This window comes from Lathamus discolor, chromosome 1, assembly GCF_037157495.1.
Source record: "Lathamus discolor isolate bLatDis1 chromosome 1, bLatDis1.hap1, whole genome shotgun sequence".
NCBI classification, from domain to species: Eukaryota; Metazoa; Chordata; class Aves; order Psittaciformes; family Psittacidae; genus Lathamus; species Lathamus discolor.
In genome coordinates this window covers 152,727,496-152,741,162 of record NC_088884.1, presented here as the reverse complement: position 1 = coordinate 152,741,162, position 13,667 = coordinate 152,727,496, and the positions used below count along the sequence as shown (strand labels likewise).

Here is a 13,667-nt window from a genome sequence, read left to right as displayed (position 1 = left end):
TTGCATTGAGTATATAAGCAGCCATGCTTGCATTGTCCACATATCAGTATTTTGGAAATATGATTAATCAATTTTGAGTTTGTCTTCACAATTATGCATAGAACCATGAAAAATACCCAATAAGCCTCAATACAAATGAGACTGAATGGGGGAAATCCTAGTGCCTAATAAGGGAAAGCAAAAGAACTGTTTGGCAGGAAATATAACACGCTTTCTCTGTGCAGTTTAAAATTATAACAGAATTTGGCAGTTCCCATAATTGATTTAATATAACAGTGATATAAATGTTTTAATTAATTTAATAAATACTTGTTGAAATGGATCCTCCATTAATTTTTTCAGCCAATGTTCTCTGAGCACTTGAGTCTCAAAAGTTGTATTGTTCGGTGGATGTAGTATGAAAATGATGCTGGTAAAGGTTCGGATATTTAAAACCAGAAGTAACATTAAGACCCAGCAAATAGAAAAAAAGAGAAATAAACAAAATAAACTAACCAAAACCACAACCAGCCAGCCCCCCCCCCCAAAACAGCAAACTGAAAAATAATCTGCATGAAGGAGTAATGTTAAAGTTTGGTTTTATGGCTTTTTTTTTTTTTTTTCCTATTATGAGAGCTTCAGTATAAAGCTCCCCAAAGCACACATTCAGCTGAGGGCTGCACAGACAAGCATGTATCCACCTGAATAACTGTGTCAACAGGCTTCTGTTTTAACAACATCCCTGTAAGCTGCGCGTCTGGTTTCATTCTGAGGTCTAGGCTGGTACAAAATACATTTAATACAGACCTGATTAATGATGAAGAGAAGTTGAGTTTATTAAGTTGTGTTTCTAAAGTAGCTTGAAGAGCAGAACTGCACCACAAGGGTGTTTAATGTTTAATCTAAATATAAAAATGTCTACAAAAACCCCAGCCTGTTTCAGTCAGTTTTTCTCAGGCTTCAAGCTTGCCATTTAACTGATTATTTGGTTTTAAAACCATGTTTAAAGGTAGCTACCAGGTTAAGTAAAACTTCTCTTTTGCCTGAAACTGCTGACATAGCATGTTCAAATCGGCTGTGAGTTTTAGGAAGAGATCAACCTTATTCTGTTATCAGCATAGCTGTGAAGGAAGGCATGAATATTAAGTGTATTGTATTAGTCAGTGGTCACATTCATTCTGAGACTACCTGCACGCTGTTTTTAAGAAGGCCTTATTTTGTAAGACGTGTTTCTCAAGATACTGCTTTTGCAGAGATAAAAACAATGAACACTTCCCAGTGCTTGTCTTAGATACATACAAAAAACAATCATTAAAGGTATATTGAATTATGTTATCATTGATTTATTCATAGTATTTATTTTTAATAAGAAGGGAACTGTTTATTTTATCAGAAACTGTTCTTAGAAAAATATTTAAATATTCCTAAACAGCATGGATGGAATTTAACTGAGAAACATTATTTCATTTTAATTTAAAATAGTCCCAGTTTTCTGAAAAACAAAATCAGTGCAAAAAATTCCACTGATTTTACAAGGTACACAGCAAGATCCATATTTAAGAGAGCACACAGTATATCAGATGAATTAAATTTGCTTATTTCAATTGTATTCTCAACCTCATAAAAAATGTCTGAAGAGCAATGAGACATTACTGGGAAAAAAAATCTGTTTGCTGTCAATAGAATCAAAGCAAAAGAAATTGGTTTTAGGAGTGATTTTTCAGAAGTTCTTGATCAGCCATGACCAAGAATGAAGATAGATGCACTATTGAACTGTCCTCAGTCTCCTTAGTCCAGATTGTCCAGTTTCATAATGTAGAGACTCCTTCCAGCATGGCCCATTCTTCTGTTTGGTGTTTGCCAAATAAATGTAATGCAGTTACTGGGAAGACTACAATTCCAGCTAATATGATTAAGTGCTGTTTATAGGTAAATATCAAGGCAGTTTCACTGTGAAAAATCCTCTTGCAGAATATGTTTATGTACACATTTATACAGTGATTCTTTAAAAATATGACTTCAGTTCTGTATCCGTGTGTAACACTGTATCTCATGACTAAAGTAAAGGTTCTTAAAGGCTGAGGATAACAAATTTTAAGAATTAAGAATTAGCTTGCTCCAGTTCAGGACAAATCTGAATTTCTACTCTGGTCCTTCACAATTTAGTATTTTTTAACCTTACACAGCTCTTAAATGTGTTTGTCTTCCCGTAAGTCCGTAGTGTATTGCTTAGCATTGGCATTCCATATGTGAACTGCAGGGTCCTCTCAAGGTCATCTGGTCAAATACCCTGCTTGAAGCAGGGTTGCATTGAAAATTGGATCAGGTTGTTCTGGGTCTTCTCTATTGCAACTTGAAAAATCTCCAGAGATCCACGGTCTCTGGGACAACCTGCCCCAGTGCCCAGGCACTGTCGACTTCCTCTTTTGTTTAATCGGTACCCCTGTGCTTTTTCTACACGTCTCTATGAGAATCGTCTGCCTTATTCATCCCCATATTTAGACAGTTGAATTGATATCTGCAATTGTAATGCATCCTGCAGTCTTTCACTGGCTGAGCAAGCCTGGCTCCCTCACTTATTCCTTGAATGCCCTATGCTGCAGCCCCATAGTGGTCTTACTGACCTTCCTCCAGTTTTATGGCACTTGTGCCAGTTTGTCAATACCTTTTTTTTGTGCTGGGGAGTCACAAAGTGGATGTGCTGCTCCTGGTGTGGCTTCACAAGTGCTTAATGAAAGGCTAAATCACTTCTGTCTTCTGGCTACTGTCTTCACAATTTGGCTCAGTATCGGGTTATCTTCAGTCACTGCAAGCTCTCATCACTGACCCATATCCGTCTTGTCATCCAGGACACCAGTGTCTTTCCTTTCTTTTTTCTTTTCTTTTTTCATTCTGTGCCTTGAAGAGCTGCCAACTTCAACTGGTGTCCTTTTCTGCTGCCTTTTCTGCTGCAGGAATATAAATCCTCCGGGGGCAGGATGTTGTATCTGTTTTAGGCAAACTTCATGATGGATTTTTGGATCATTTCTCCAACACATCAGAGTCCCTATGAATGGTGTTCCTGTCCTCTAGAGTAGTAACAGCTCCCCCAGATTTTGTATCATTCACACACTTGGAGATGGTGCATTCTATTTCTTCACCAGGCTAGTTGGTGAAGTTGTTAAAATGTGTTATTCCCTTCAGTTTGTAAGGGATAAAATTTAGATGATCAAATAAGATACTTCTACCTTCCAAGAGATTCAGCAATTATTTTTCAATAAAACATGAAAAATAATAGGAGCTTAAGGAAACCCCAAATTACATGCTTTGCAGTGATGGCAATTATTTTCTAATAGCATGTACGTTCTGCATATTCATTACTAGGATTTTGCCATTTTAGGGCAGTGAAATTCATATCTTTAGGTTACATTCAGCAGCTGGGGTAATGCAGAGACCTTTTGTCCCTCTGAATATTCTGCTGCAGAGGGACAGTTGGGGCACTCTGTGATCCTCTGCTTCCCTGAGAAGTATGGACCCTGGCTTTTCTCACTTCACTTCTGCGGCAGCACATATGAGTTTTGCTTCCTAACCAAATCTTTAATTTTGACACTGGAAAGTTGAATTTTGAATCATCCAAGTGCGTGCGGTCATGCATGGTTGTGTGAAGCCTGCTGTAGCATGCTTCCTATCAGCCACTTAAACCCGCGTGTATTTCACGCACAGCTGTTGATATCAAATTGTAGGCTGCTTCCCTGGATTTTACCATCTGTTTGAGACACGTGTTTCAGCTACATTCCAAGGCCGAGCTGATCTGCAAAGATCCATCCACCACCTCCAGCATTTTAGGACTGCAAATAATACTTTCCATCCTCTGAAGGTTTATGCTTGTCCTCTCAGGAGCTAACAGGGCAGCATTCCACCCAAGCCTTCTTTTTTCCTGAATTAAGCTTATCTAATGAAATTTTCTTGCAGTGCAGGCTCAGCATTTTGTGTTTATTCTTAGTATTTTCTAAGGACTCTGCTATGGTAGGTCACAAATCTGACTTTCATATCTCTTTACAAAATATGGAACAGTATCAAATGCCACAGAAGAGTATGGCACCTGGACAAAAATCCCGTTAAGTTTGTATTATTTACTCCTTTTACATTTTTCATCGTTTTTGACTACTTGCTTATTATAGCTCTGTCAATGGACACTTGTAGTAGGTAACAGGAGAGATCCAGTAGTCGGGACTGTAGTCAGCTACAGCTTTGAGATAGGTGTGAGAAACCTCCTATCAGTAAGCTCTGGAATTGTCTGCCCCTGTGGTGTTTCTTGTATAATTTATCAAAACTTTTAAAATATGCCTTACTATGAGATTTACATACTTAAATATGTGGGAAAAGCTATTGGAATAAAATATTGATGGCCGGTTTGGAAAAATTACGTATGAAGTCCCAGCTACCTGTGTCTAGACTCTTACTTCTCCACTGGTTGGCTGGCATCTTTTCTCCCTCTTCACCTAAGGTTCCTAAATAAACAGCAAACATTTATTTAAATAGATGGCCATGTCTGGTGCACATAATGCTATGCACAATACAGGAATACTTTAATTCCTTCCTTCAGGTGGGCTTTCAGCTTGGGATAGCGTTGTTAGGTCTTAGTGTCCCTTTATAAATATAAAAGGTGTAGTTCCATTTAGTTCTATCTGCAACTGAATTGTTTTCCTTTGTTGTTTTTTTTTTGTGTTGGCTTTTCTTTTCCTACTAACTAACAATCCTCCTGTCAAGGTATTCCTATTGTCGGTGTAAAGCATTTAGTATAAAGGTTAATCACATTTCTTCCGGAGAAGAGCACTGTAGAATTTTCTTTTGCAGTTGGCTAGGAGATCACTTTGGTAAGGATGAGTAAAGAGGAAGGTCTGACACTTGGCAGTGCAGCAGCTGGCTTTTTCCACTTTGAAAACCGAGTATGTGACTGCCTTGATAGATCTAGCTTTTAATTCCCTGGGAATTTCACTTTCAACTTTGTGAGAGACTAAAGTTTCCCCCAAAGGTCTCTGACTTGCTTCCACTGTAGCTATTGAAGTGTGGGATAATTGGCAGGGGATACTTTTTTTTCCCCAATGGCTGGCTTGGTGGTATTTCATGTTTGATAAATATTGTTAAAACATTTCTGCTCATTTCTCTTAACTGTTAGGAGGCAATTAGATACCTGTTCTTAGAAAACACTGTAATTTTGACATAGGCTATAAGTGCTAGCTCCTTATTGATAGAGTGCAGGCAATTGCTGTGTTCAGCACCTGACATTTGGGCAACACAAACCCCATTAATTATGAAACAATACTTTAGAAACCTGTGACTTTAACTAAGAACTTCAGAGTTACTTGTGCCATCCAAGATGATTTCTCAGTAATTCTGCTCCACAGCTGCTTGTGGATGATCTTACTTTCTTTAAAATCCTCTTTAAGGGGGTATATCTGCTACTTTTCTTGTCACAGTATGTAATAGAAAATGTTCTAACCTCATGTTGCTCCACTGTCTTCCTATCACAGATGTTTTGTTCTGAATTGTACTGTGCATAAAAAGTGTGGCTATTCTAAAATGTTTTTAAATCCATGCAAAACAGAATGTAAAAGATTTCATGTGGCCGTGTTGTGTAGCTGTAAAAAGTGGGGAAACTTGTTCTAAACTTGGAATAAATTTTAAACCAAGGCAGCCAGGAAGAAGGACTTTCTGGGATAACGTATTTGATTTAACATAATACCTATTATTTGATATAATATAATATCAATAGCCCAGTGCATGGGTAGGGATGTCATTGTGCTGAACATGTAGGAAGAAAAGATGATCTCTTCCCTTTGTACCCTAGTGAGATGTCTCAAATAAATAGTAGTACAGGGAGGAATACACAAAAGCAGTATTTAGTTTTGTCATAGTTTCCTTTGTACTTTAAAGGTGTCATGGAAAATGTGAGATATAGGAAGAATTTAAGGAAGGTCAGTCAGTAACTAAATGGATATTTTTGGAATGTCCCTTCAAGTAGGAACGGTAGCATGGGTGAAAACATGAAAATGCATGACCGCATATATGACAAATGGGCACTAGGGAGGGGACATAGCTCCTTAAGATTAGGTAAGGGATGAATGGACCCCAATCAGGCTGTGAACAGCTTTGACAGAGGGAGTAGTTTTTTGTTGATGTACTAAAAAGAAAATCAGCCTAGAGAATCAAGAGATGAGAGTTTTGTGGAAAGAGCATCATTAACAGCAGCGTTCACATTGGATGGTGAGCAGGCAGGACTGCATTTGAAGTCAGAAAAGAGAATGTGGCAATGACTATGGCATGACATACAAACTTAGGTAAAATTCTGTATGTATGGATTTTAGATCTGATAGGCAAAAAGAGTCTTTAAATGTAATCAAGTTACATCTGGCAGAGAACAGAATTAATGATAACTCCTTTATCTATGTAAGTGATAAATAGTTTGGGGATAGCTCAGTACTGATATAAAACAGACATTAAAAAGCATGAAAAAGAAAGAAATGCTCTGCATGGGGAAGTAACAAATTCTGGATGTTGTTTGGTGAAGGAATACTGTAGTCATATAGAATAGAGGGTTAGACATTTATACCTGAGAGATCATGAGAGAACCACTAATTATTTTACTTACTATCATAAAATACCATGATGTTCAGCTTGTCCACACTTTTAATAAATGATAATTGGAAGATATCTCAAAATGTGCATGTGTATATAGATGCGTACATGTATATGTACACTGCATGTGTTTGTGTATGTACATATATGCACGTGTCAGAGGGAGAAAGTGACCAAAGATTTGTGGGAAAATCAAACTTATAGAGATGGAAAAGTTGAGAAGCTTTTAAGCATAGAGTTTCTCAACTGCTGGAGGGCGAGTGTACCTGAAAGCTTTCTTTCCAGCTCTGTCACTTGGTCTAATAAAAAAGATTCCTTCTCTTGTAGACCATGTGGATTTCTAGACAATCTTGGCACGGCTGTGTTGTTTCTACAACAACAATAAAATAAAAGCAAGCAGCAGGGAACCCAGTTTAATCCATTTTGATTCTCATTTACCTAATGGAAGATACTCCTCTCCCCACTAAAATAAAGACCTTAATACATGATCTAATTGCATAAAGATGTTTTCCTTTATGCTGCCAACTTCCTTTTCTTTGTGTAACTGAATGTGGCAAGAATTTGAGGACAGAGTAGTTCTCCAGTGACACGGAGACTTTGAGCTTTTACAACTATTAAAAAATATAAAACTAGGCTAAGCTAAAGTCTTTCGGGAGTGCTTGACCTATCTTCTCTTGTCAGATTATGCTCAGTTTAAACCTAAACAATAACTCTCCTTTTCCTAGCCTTGTACCTCCTTTTTCTTTGCCTGCCTGCCCCTTGACCTGTTATGGCTCCCATGTGGAACTCAGGGATGTTGCATTCCTCTAAAATATTTCTCTTCCTGTTTTTTCCCCTCTCTGGAGTAATTTGTACTCTCTGTTAAGAAAGCAGATAAGGAAGATGAACAAGTTTGCTCTGTAGAGTGCAAGTCTGAAGAAAGATGTTAAATCTTTGGGTCAGGCGTTGGGGTAAATTTAAAAAAATTGAGACTTTGGCTGGGTTGCTGCAGTTACATTGGAGAAATCAAAGGTGTAACTGTCTCCTTGAGTAAAGGATAATCGTATTGTGCCCCAGACTTCTGAATCAGAAGGCAGAGGTGTTACTGCTGCAGTTCTATTCACCTTTATGAGTATGTGAAAAGTTAGTTGCTTAGAAATTCTACTTCCTGCTAGCTTGTGCTTATGAAAAGCTATGCACTATTGCAGAGCTGTATGTATTTTTGTGTGTGTGTGCATGGGCACCTGTTTACATGAGTCAGCGATTCTCTAGTGCCTACCTGTAACTTTAAATGTAAGCCCCAAATGAAAAAAACTATGTGCAGTCATTGCTATTATGTTGTTAACTATAATTAATTTCAGTGTCTGGATTTTTTTATTTTAATTGACTGAAATATAGGATATTTGTTTTTTCCGAAAGTTCCACCATGTCTAGATTGTAGATTTAATGTTAGAAAAAAACACTAGTAGGAAAATCAGAGGGGAATCCTGCCTTCATTCGTGCCTTTCCCTGACCCCCACCCCAAAGCCACGGTCTTTCGTGGAATTGCTTTTTAATGTGTGTGAGCTTGCATGCTTTGATCTGTGGAAGTGTGTGAAGGGTGAAAGGTGTGGTAGGCGTGATTTCACTGGCCGCATCAGTTTCAAACAATCTGTTCTGTGTGGTTCAGCAAGCAGCAGTCTGAACTGAGACTGTTGCTTTCTTTTTTTGTTCCAGCTTAAAAGCTATGTCATTCCATTTGCCATTTATGTTGTGAGAATATGGAGACTATAAAATGTGCTGCTTGTTGGGTAACTAAAATCAAGGCTGCCTATGTAACCTTGGTTCTTCTTTGTTAAATGTATGCCTTGCATGGACAAATTCCTATCTCTGTAACATAAATGTTCAGTGTCAACACCTGTGTAATTGAAAGTGAAACTGTCCATAGTATTTAGTTACATGACATTTTTTCCTCCCAGAGGGTCCCTGATATATCAGTGTGCATGACAGATAGCATTCGGTAAATGAGGCAGCTGCTTAATTTTTGTCATTGCTGTTCACTGCACAGTCCCTCTGAAACCCTGCGTGTTGCAAATTCTTCCATTAATAAAAAGTGCATTCTTCTCCTGGAAGTCCTTTTTGGCATGCTCGAAAGTCTCACAAATCTGAATTAAGTATTATACTGAAGGAGGAACTGAGACCCGGCAACCTTCCCAAATCAGAAAAGAAAGCTCCATCAGAACCAATCTGCATCAGTTTCATTTGGAACTTAAAATTAGTCCAGACAAGTTTATGCACTTCATATCTGACCTTTTTGTATTTTACATAGATAATGACTTGGCTTGGTTCAGCCGGGCCATCTCCTCCCACTCAGGGTCTATCCATCAACTAATTTCACATGCTTTGTAGACTGTGAAAGGAGTAAGGCAAGAATCCTGAAGAAGCAAATTGTGTCTGATCATGTGATCTGATTGTGTTAATCTTGTACATCACTCAGACTCAACTATAAGTTACTTCTAATGCGTTTTGGTGGGGTTTTTGTGTACCTGACATAAAGGATTTCTGTGGATGTAAGACTCACAACAAATATTTGATTTAACAAGTTCATGATTTATTTTTCCTCATATAATGTTATAATATGATGGGTTTCTGTTGGCCAAGGAAATACACTAGTAAACTGAAGGCAATACAGCATAATTCCAATAAATATCTTGTTAATAGTTAACATTCTTATTAAGAAATTTGTTTCTATAGTAACTGCTGCGGATTATCACTTCCTCTAGCATTTGGAATAGTACCAAAGTGAATTTAACACTGATGCTGAGAGGGACAAATCCTATGAGAGCTGCAATAGATCACTGCTACCAGTATTCTTTATTTGGTATGGAGGTGTATGAACAGCACAGTTCAGTAACCGTAGAGGGTCTTCATGAACTATTTATTCCTATCCTTTATTCTAATGCCATGTGCATTTGCATTTTTCCTTCTCTACACAGACTAATTCTCACTTGAATCTTATAACAAGGGCACATGAAATACTTAGGTATGCTAAAGGTTTTAAGTTTAAAAGTGTGTGCCTGTATATGCTACTAATTATTAAATGCCTGCAAAGAGATTTACCACGTGTGATTTTCACTAATAAAGAGGGAGTCACAAAATGGCAAATGTGTATGGCTCGAGCTTTCAAATAAAACCTAGGTAAGTTTTAAAGGGTGTGTTTGTCTTACCTTGTACTAGTCCTGTTTCCTCTCTGAAACAGAATGAAGTGAGATTTTTTTCTGCTTATAGATGTGTGTGTCCTTAGATGAAGTGGATGATTTCAGTGGCTATGAATTATGTTTCAGTGTATGTTTGCATTTGTTTCTGTTTGTCTCTTGAGCTGAGACTGTACCAAGCAAACTCATGATCGAGTGAAGGCTGAAACATTTATAACGGGAGGGGAAAAGGGTTCAGAGGAGATACATTTTTCTTTTTATTCTGAGAGAAACAGAATGTTGGTTTTGCAAATTTGTGGGTATGCATGCGGTGAACACCTGGAGATGTTACAAAACTTCCTTCTTAGAATAGTTAGGGTTGGAAAGGACCTTAAGATCATCTAGTTCCAACCCCCCTTCTTTCATTTCTTTCCAGATGGATGAAATAAAAGGCAAAGACAGAGTGATTCTGGCTTTGGAGAAAGATATTGGTGTCCAGGCAGGCCATACTCAGAAACTGCTCCTTCAGAAAGAAGCTTTGGATGAACAGCTTGTCCAAGTGAAGGAGGCAGAACGATACCACAGTAGTCCGAAGAGAGAGCTGCCTGCAGGAGTGGGGGATATCACCGAACTGATGGGAAGTCTGGTAAGAAAATTGGGTTTTCTTCAGAAGTTCAACCCAGGGTAATTGCTGCATGTGTGTTCACATTGGTTTTGTGGTTACTTTTAAAATACTGGAAGGAGCAATTAACGGTAAATGACCCTGCAGTGCACTGTGCTGTTTCACTGATGATTTGGAAACAACTTGGACCTCTTGAATTTCACAGAATGATGAACTATTTGGATATAGAACTTTGAGAATTTACATTGTGAGCTTCAGCTGAGAACCCTGTCATTTTCTTAGCTATTAATTTTATAACTTTTTGCCATTGGTTGAAATAATTCATATAGGTAATACTTCTGAAAAACCAAGCCATGTGATTTTAATCTGTGTCATATGCTCTGGACATGTTACAGCTGATAGTAAGAAATCTGGTGAGTAGCAACTAGTAATACATAAAAAAATATTTTGCTAGTTTTTCTTGACTGTTAAACATTTACATAGATTGCACAAGTAGACACTTTTAATGTGATATATCATGTATGATTCTATGTAGCAATTCCACAGAATGATAGTTTCAGTGAATTAAAGTAAGTTTTCCAGACATTGACTATGAGTCTATTTTAAATTTACACAATTTAATTGCTAAACCATGCTGTCAAATTATGGACAATAAAATATTTTTGAAAGGTAATTTTATATATCTATATGTTTTTGACGTAAAGGAGCAGCATTTGGATGAACGAGATGTGCGGAGATTTCAGTTAAAAATCGCTGAACTGAATGCTGTAATAAGGAAGCTGGAAGACAGAAACACTCTCTTAGCAGATGAAAGAAACGAACTGGTAAATTAATTAGTAATAACACAGATGGTGACTGGGAGGGCATCTTTATGGTAAAAGATTTAATGTTGGAAAGTCTGTCTTATAAATAATTTACAAATTAGCTGTGGTTCGCCTCAATTATAACCAGATATAACAGTGATTTGGAATCTATCTTGCTCCAGAAAAATAAAAATATTATAACTTTGCTTTGGTGTTATTGTATTCAAATGGAGTGGTAGATTGCCTGTGTAATGATGTTGTGTAAAACATGCGTAGTCTGTGCACTTAGATCACTGTATTAATCTTTTTGAAACTCCGCATTGGTTTTGTGACATGCTTATACTAGCTGGGTGTTAAAAAAAGCTTTCTTGTGTTACTGATGAAAAATCTGCCATTTCTCAAGGGAAATCTCTTAAGGGAAATTCTCCTAAGAGAGTGGTAGTAACTTGAAAAGAAAGAATATGACAGGAATTTTAAGAATGAATTTTATTAACCTGCGTAACTATATAATTGCTTGTACTGAGATTAGCAGTAAAACTCATTGACTGCAGTGGGAGGTGTGTTTTTAACAATAGGAATTTTTACACATCCTCTTGTAATGCCCTAATTCTAGTGGCAGAAGAAAAGATTTTTTCATACTAATCAGATGAAATATTTCTATCATGCAACCTATGTATCTGATTCTAAAATAATGCTACTATGTATGATGAGGGCAGAAGGGGAGGGCACTCTTGCCATGTGTTAGTCCTATAGGTAAGTGAAGCATTGACATCCTTCTCCTTGCTTTGTCATAGCTCTTCATGTTGAGATAAGAAGAATTTGCTTTATGATGAAAGGGCTTAATTCAGTTAATGATTATCAGAAGAACTAATAATTTAATTTCTCTTATGCAGCATCTTGTCTGATTCTACATTAGTGAAGTCAACTGAACAATGCTAGACTAAAATTGGATGCATTGAGAACGTACTCATGCCTTTTTCTTTGAACTTTTTCTTCAAATAGCTGTGTAGTGTAAACTGCCGTTTCATATGACAAAAATTAATTCCTTATTAACAATTTAAGTTTCATGGGGTAAGAAGAGCATGTGGTTAAGCCTGCGTATAGCTTGTCTTTTTCCTTACCTTGCATAGGTGCTGAGTGGGTTATTTTTTACTTTCTTTTCCCCAGTTTTACTGGTACAGTTGCTTTTCTCTGCTCTGTATTCTCAAGAACATCTTGTCTTTTTTAAAGATTGTGTTCTATAAAAACAAGATAATTCAGCCTCCTAATTCTTTCTCTGGACAAAAGTAATTTGAAAAATCCCTGAAGAATGCTGAAGTACTGCAGCATCTTCAGGGTCCCTCTAGATGGAAGGTGTGAATGACTCAGTCAAATTAACTTCTTGATGCTTGACTTAGAAAAATATTTTGGAAAAGATGTGGAGAAGGTTTTATCATATTGTGAGATGATATTAGATAAAAACAATAATATCAGTAAGGTTGTGTGATTAAGCACTGTGAAAAATAGTTTTTCTTAGAATGAAACAGAAAACTAAACACTCAGTGAAATTATCCCGGGATAAAGATTCTTTTTTCTCATTTCCAGCTAAATTTAAGTCTTTTCATTGGAGAAGATAGGTGTTGTTTTTTGTTTTTGGGTTTTTTTTTTTTTTGTTTGTTTTTTTTTGCTGTTGTTTGGGGTTTTTGTTTGTTTTTTGTTTTTTTGTTTTTAACAAACAAAGCAACTCAAGCATTAATGAAATAAAAAGAATGAATTATTGAATACACACAAGTTGAAGGAAGGGCAGTAATTTGCTTCATGTAATTGTCTAACATCATAAAACCACAGGAACAAAATTAAGCAGACTGAAAATGTCAGCAGAATGTTGAGATTGAATATGTGCCCTCTGGCTGACTTTCTCATTGCTGTAATTACACATTAGGTACAAGGTTTTTTTAAAGTAGAGGAAGAAGAGTTTACTCCTACTAAGGGATAGCTAAATTGGTGAAAAAAATCTACCATAGGAACCTAGTTGATCACAAGAAGCTTATAAATAATGAGATAAGTTTTTCAAGAAAACACATCATTCTTTTCCAAGAGCAAAATCCAGTGACCAGATCTACTGTTTCTGCAGACTGTACAAAAATGCTATGTCTTATTTGGGATCCTGTAGTTCTTAGTTCAGCAGTAGTCTGTAATAAATGACACTTTACAAAGGAGCTAAACTTTATGCATGAAGAAAGAAGTCAAGTGAAAGTACTAATATTCTTCTTTACTATAACTATAAATTAAAGCACAGCTAACTTTGTTCCTTTGCCCTTTGCAGCTGAAACGTTGTCGGGAGACAGAAAGTCAGCTGAAGCCTTTGGTAGAAAAAAATAAGAGGATGAGCAAAAAGAATGATGATATGCTGCAATGTATCCAGAGAATGGAAGAGAAAATAAAAAATCTATCAAGGGAAAATGTAGAACTGGTAAGTAATTATCTAAGACATCATGTTATAAGAACACATTG

The 13,667-nt window shown here is 36.8% G+C and overlaps 1 protein-coding gene across 2 annotated transcripts in view; it reads left to right on the top strand.

The window, feature by feature from the left end:
* The window catches only part of JAKMIP1 (janus kinase and microtubule interacting protein 1), a 72,818-nt gene that overhangs the window by 40,879 nt on the left and 18,272 nt on the right, over positions 1 to 13,667 (top strand). For both annotated transcript variants that reach the window (XM_065659635.1, XM_065659626.1), the window contains exons 5-7: positions 10,186 to 10,395; positions 11,076 to 11,195; positions 13,480 to 13,626. In XM_065659635.1, coding sequence (XP_065515707.1) covers positions 10,186 to 10,395; positions 11,076 to 11,195; positions 13,480 to 13,626 — 477 coding nt within the window. The remainder of the gene's footprint in view (positions 1 to 10,185; positions 10,396 to 11,075; positions 11,196 to 13,479; positions 13,627 to 13,667) is intronic.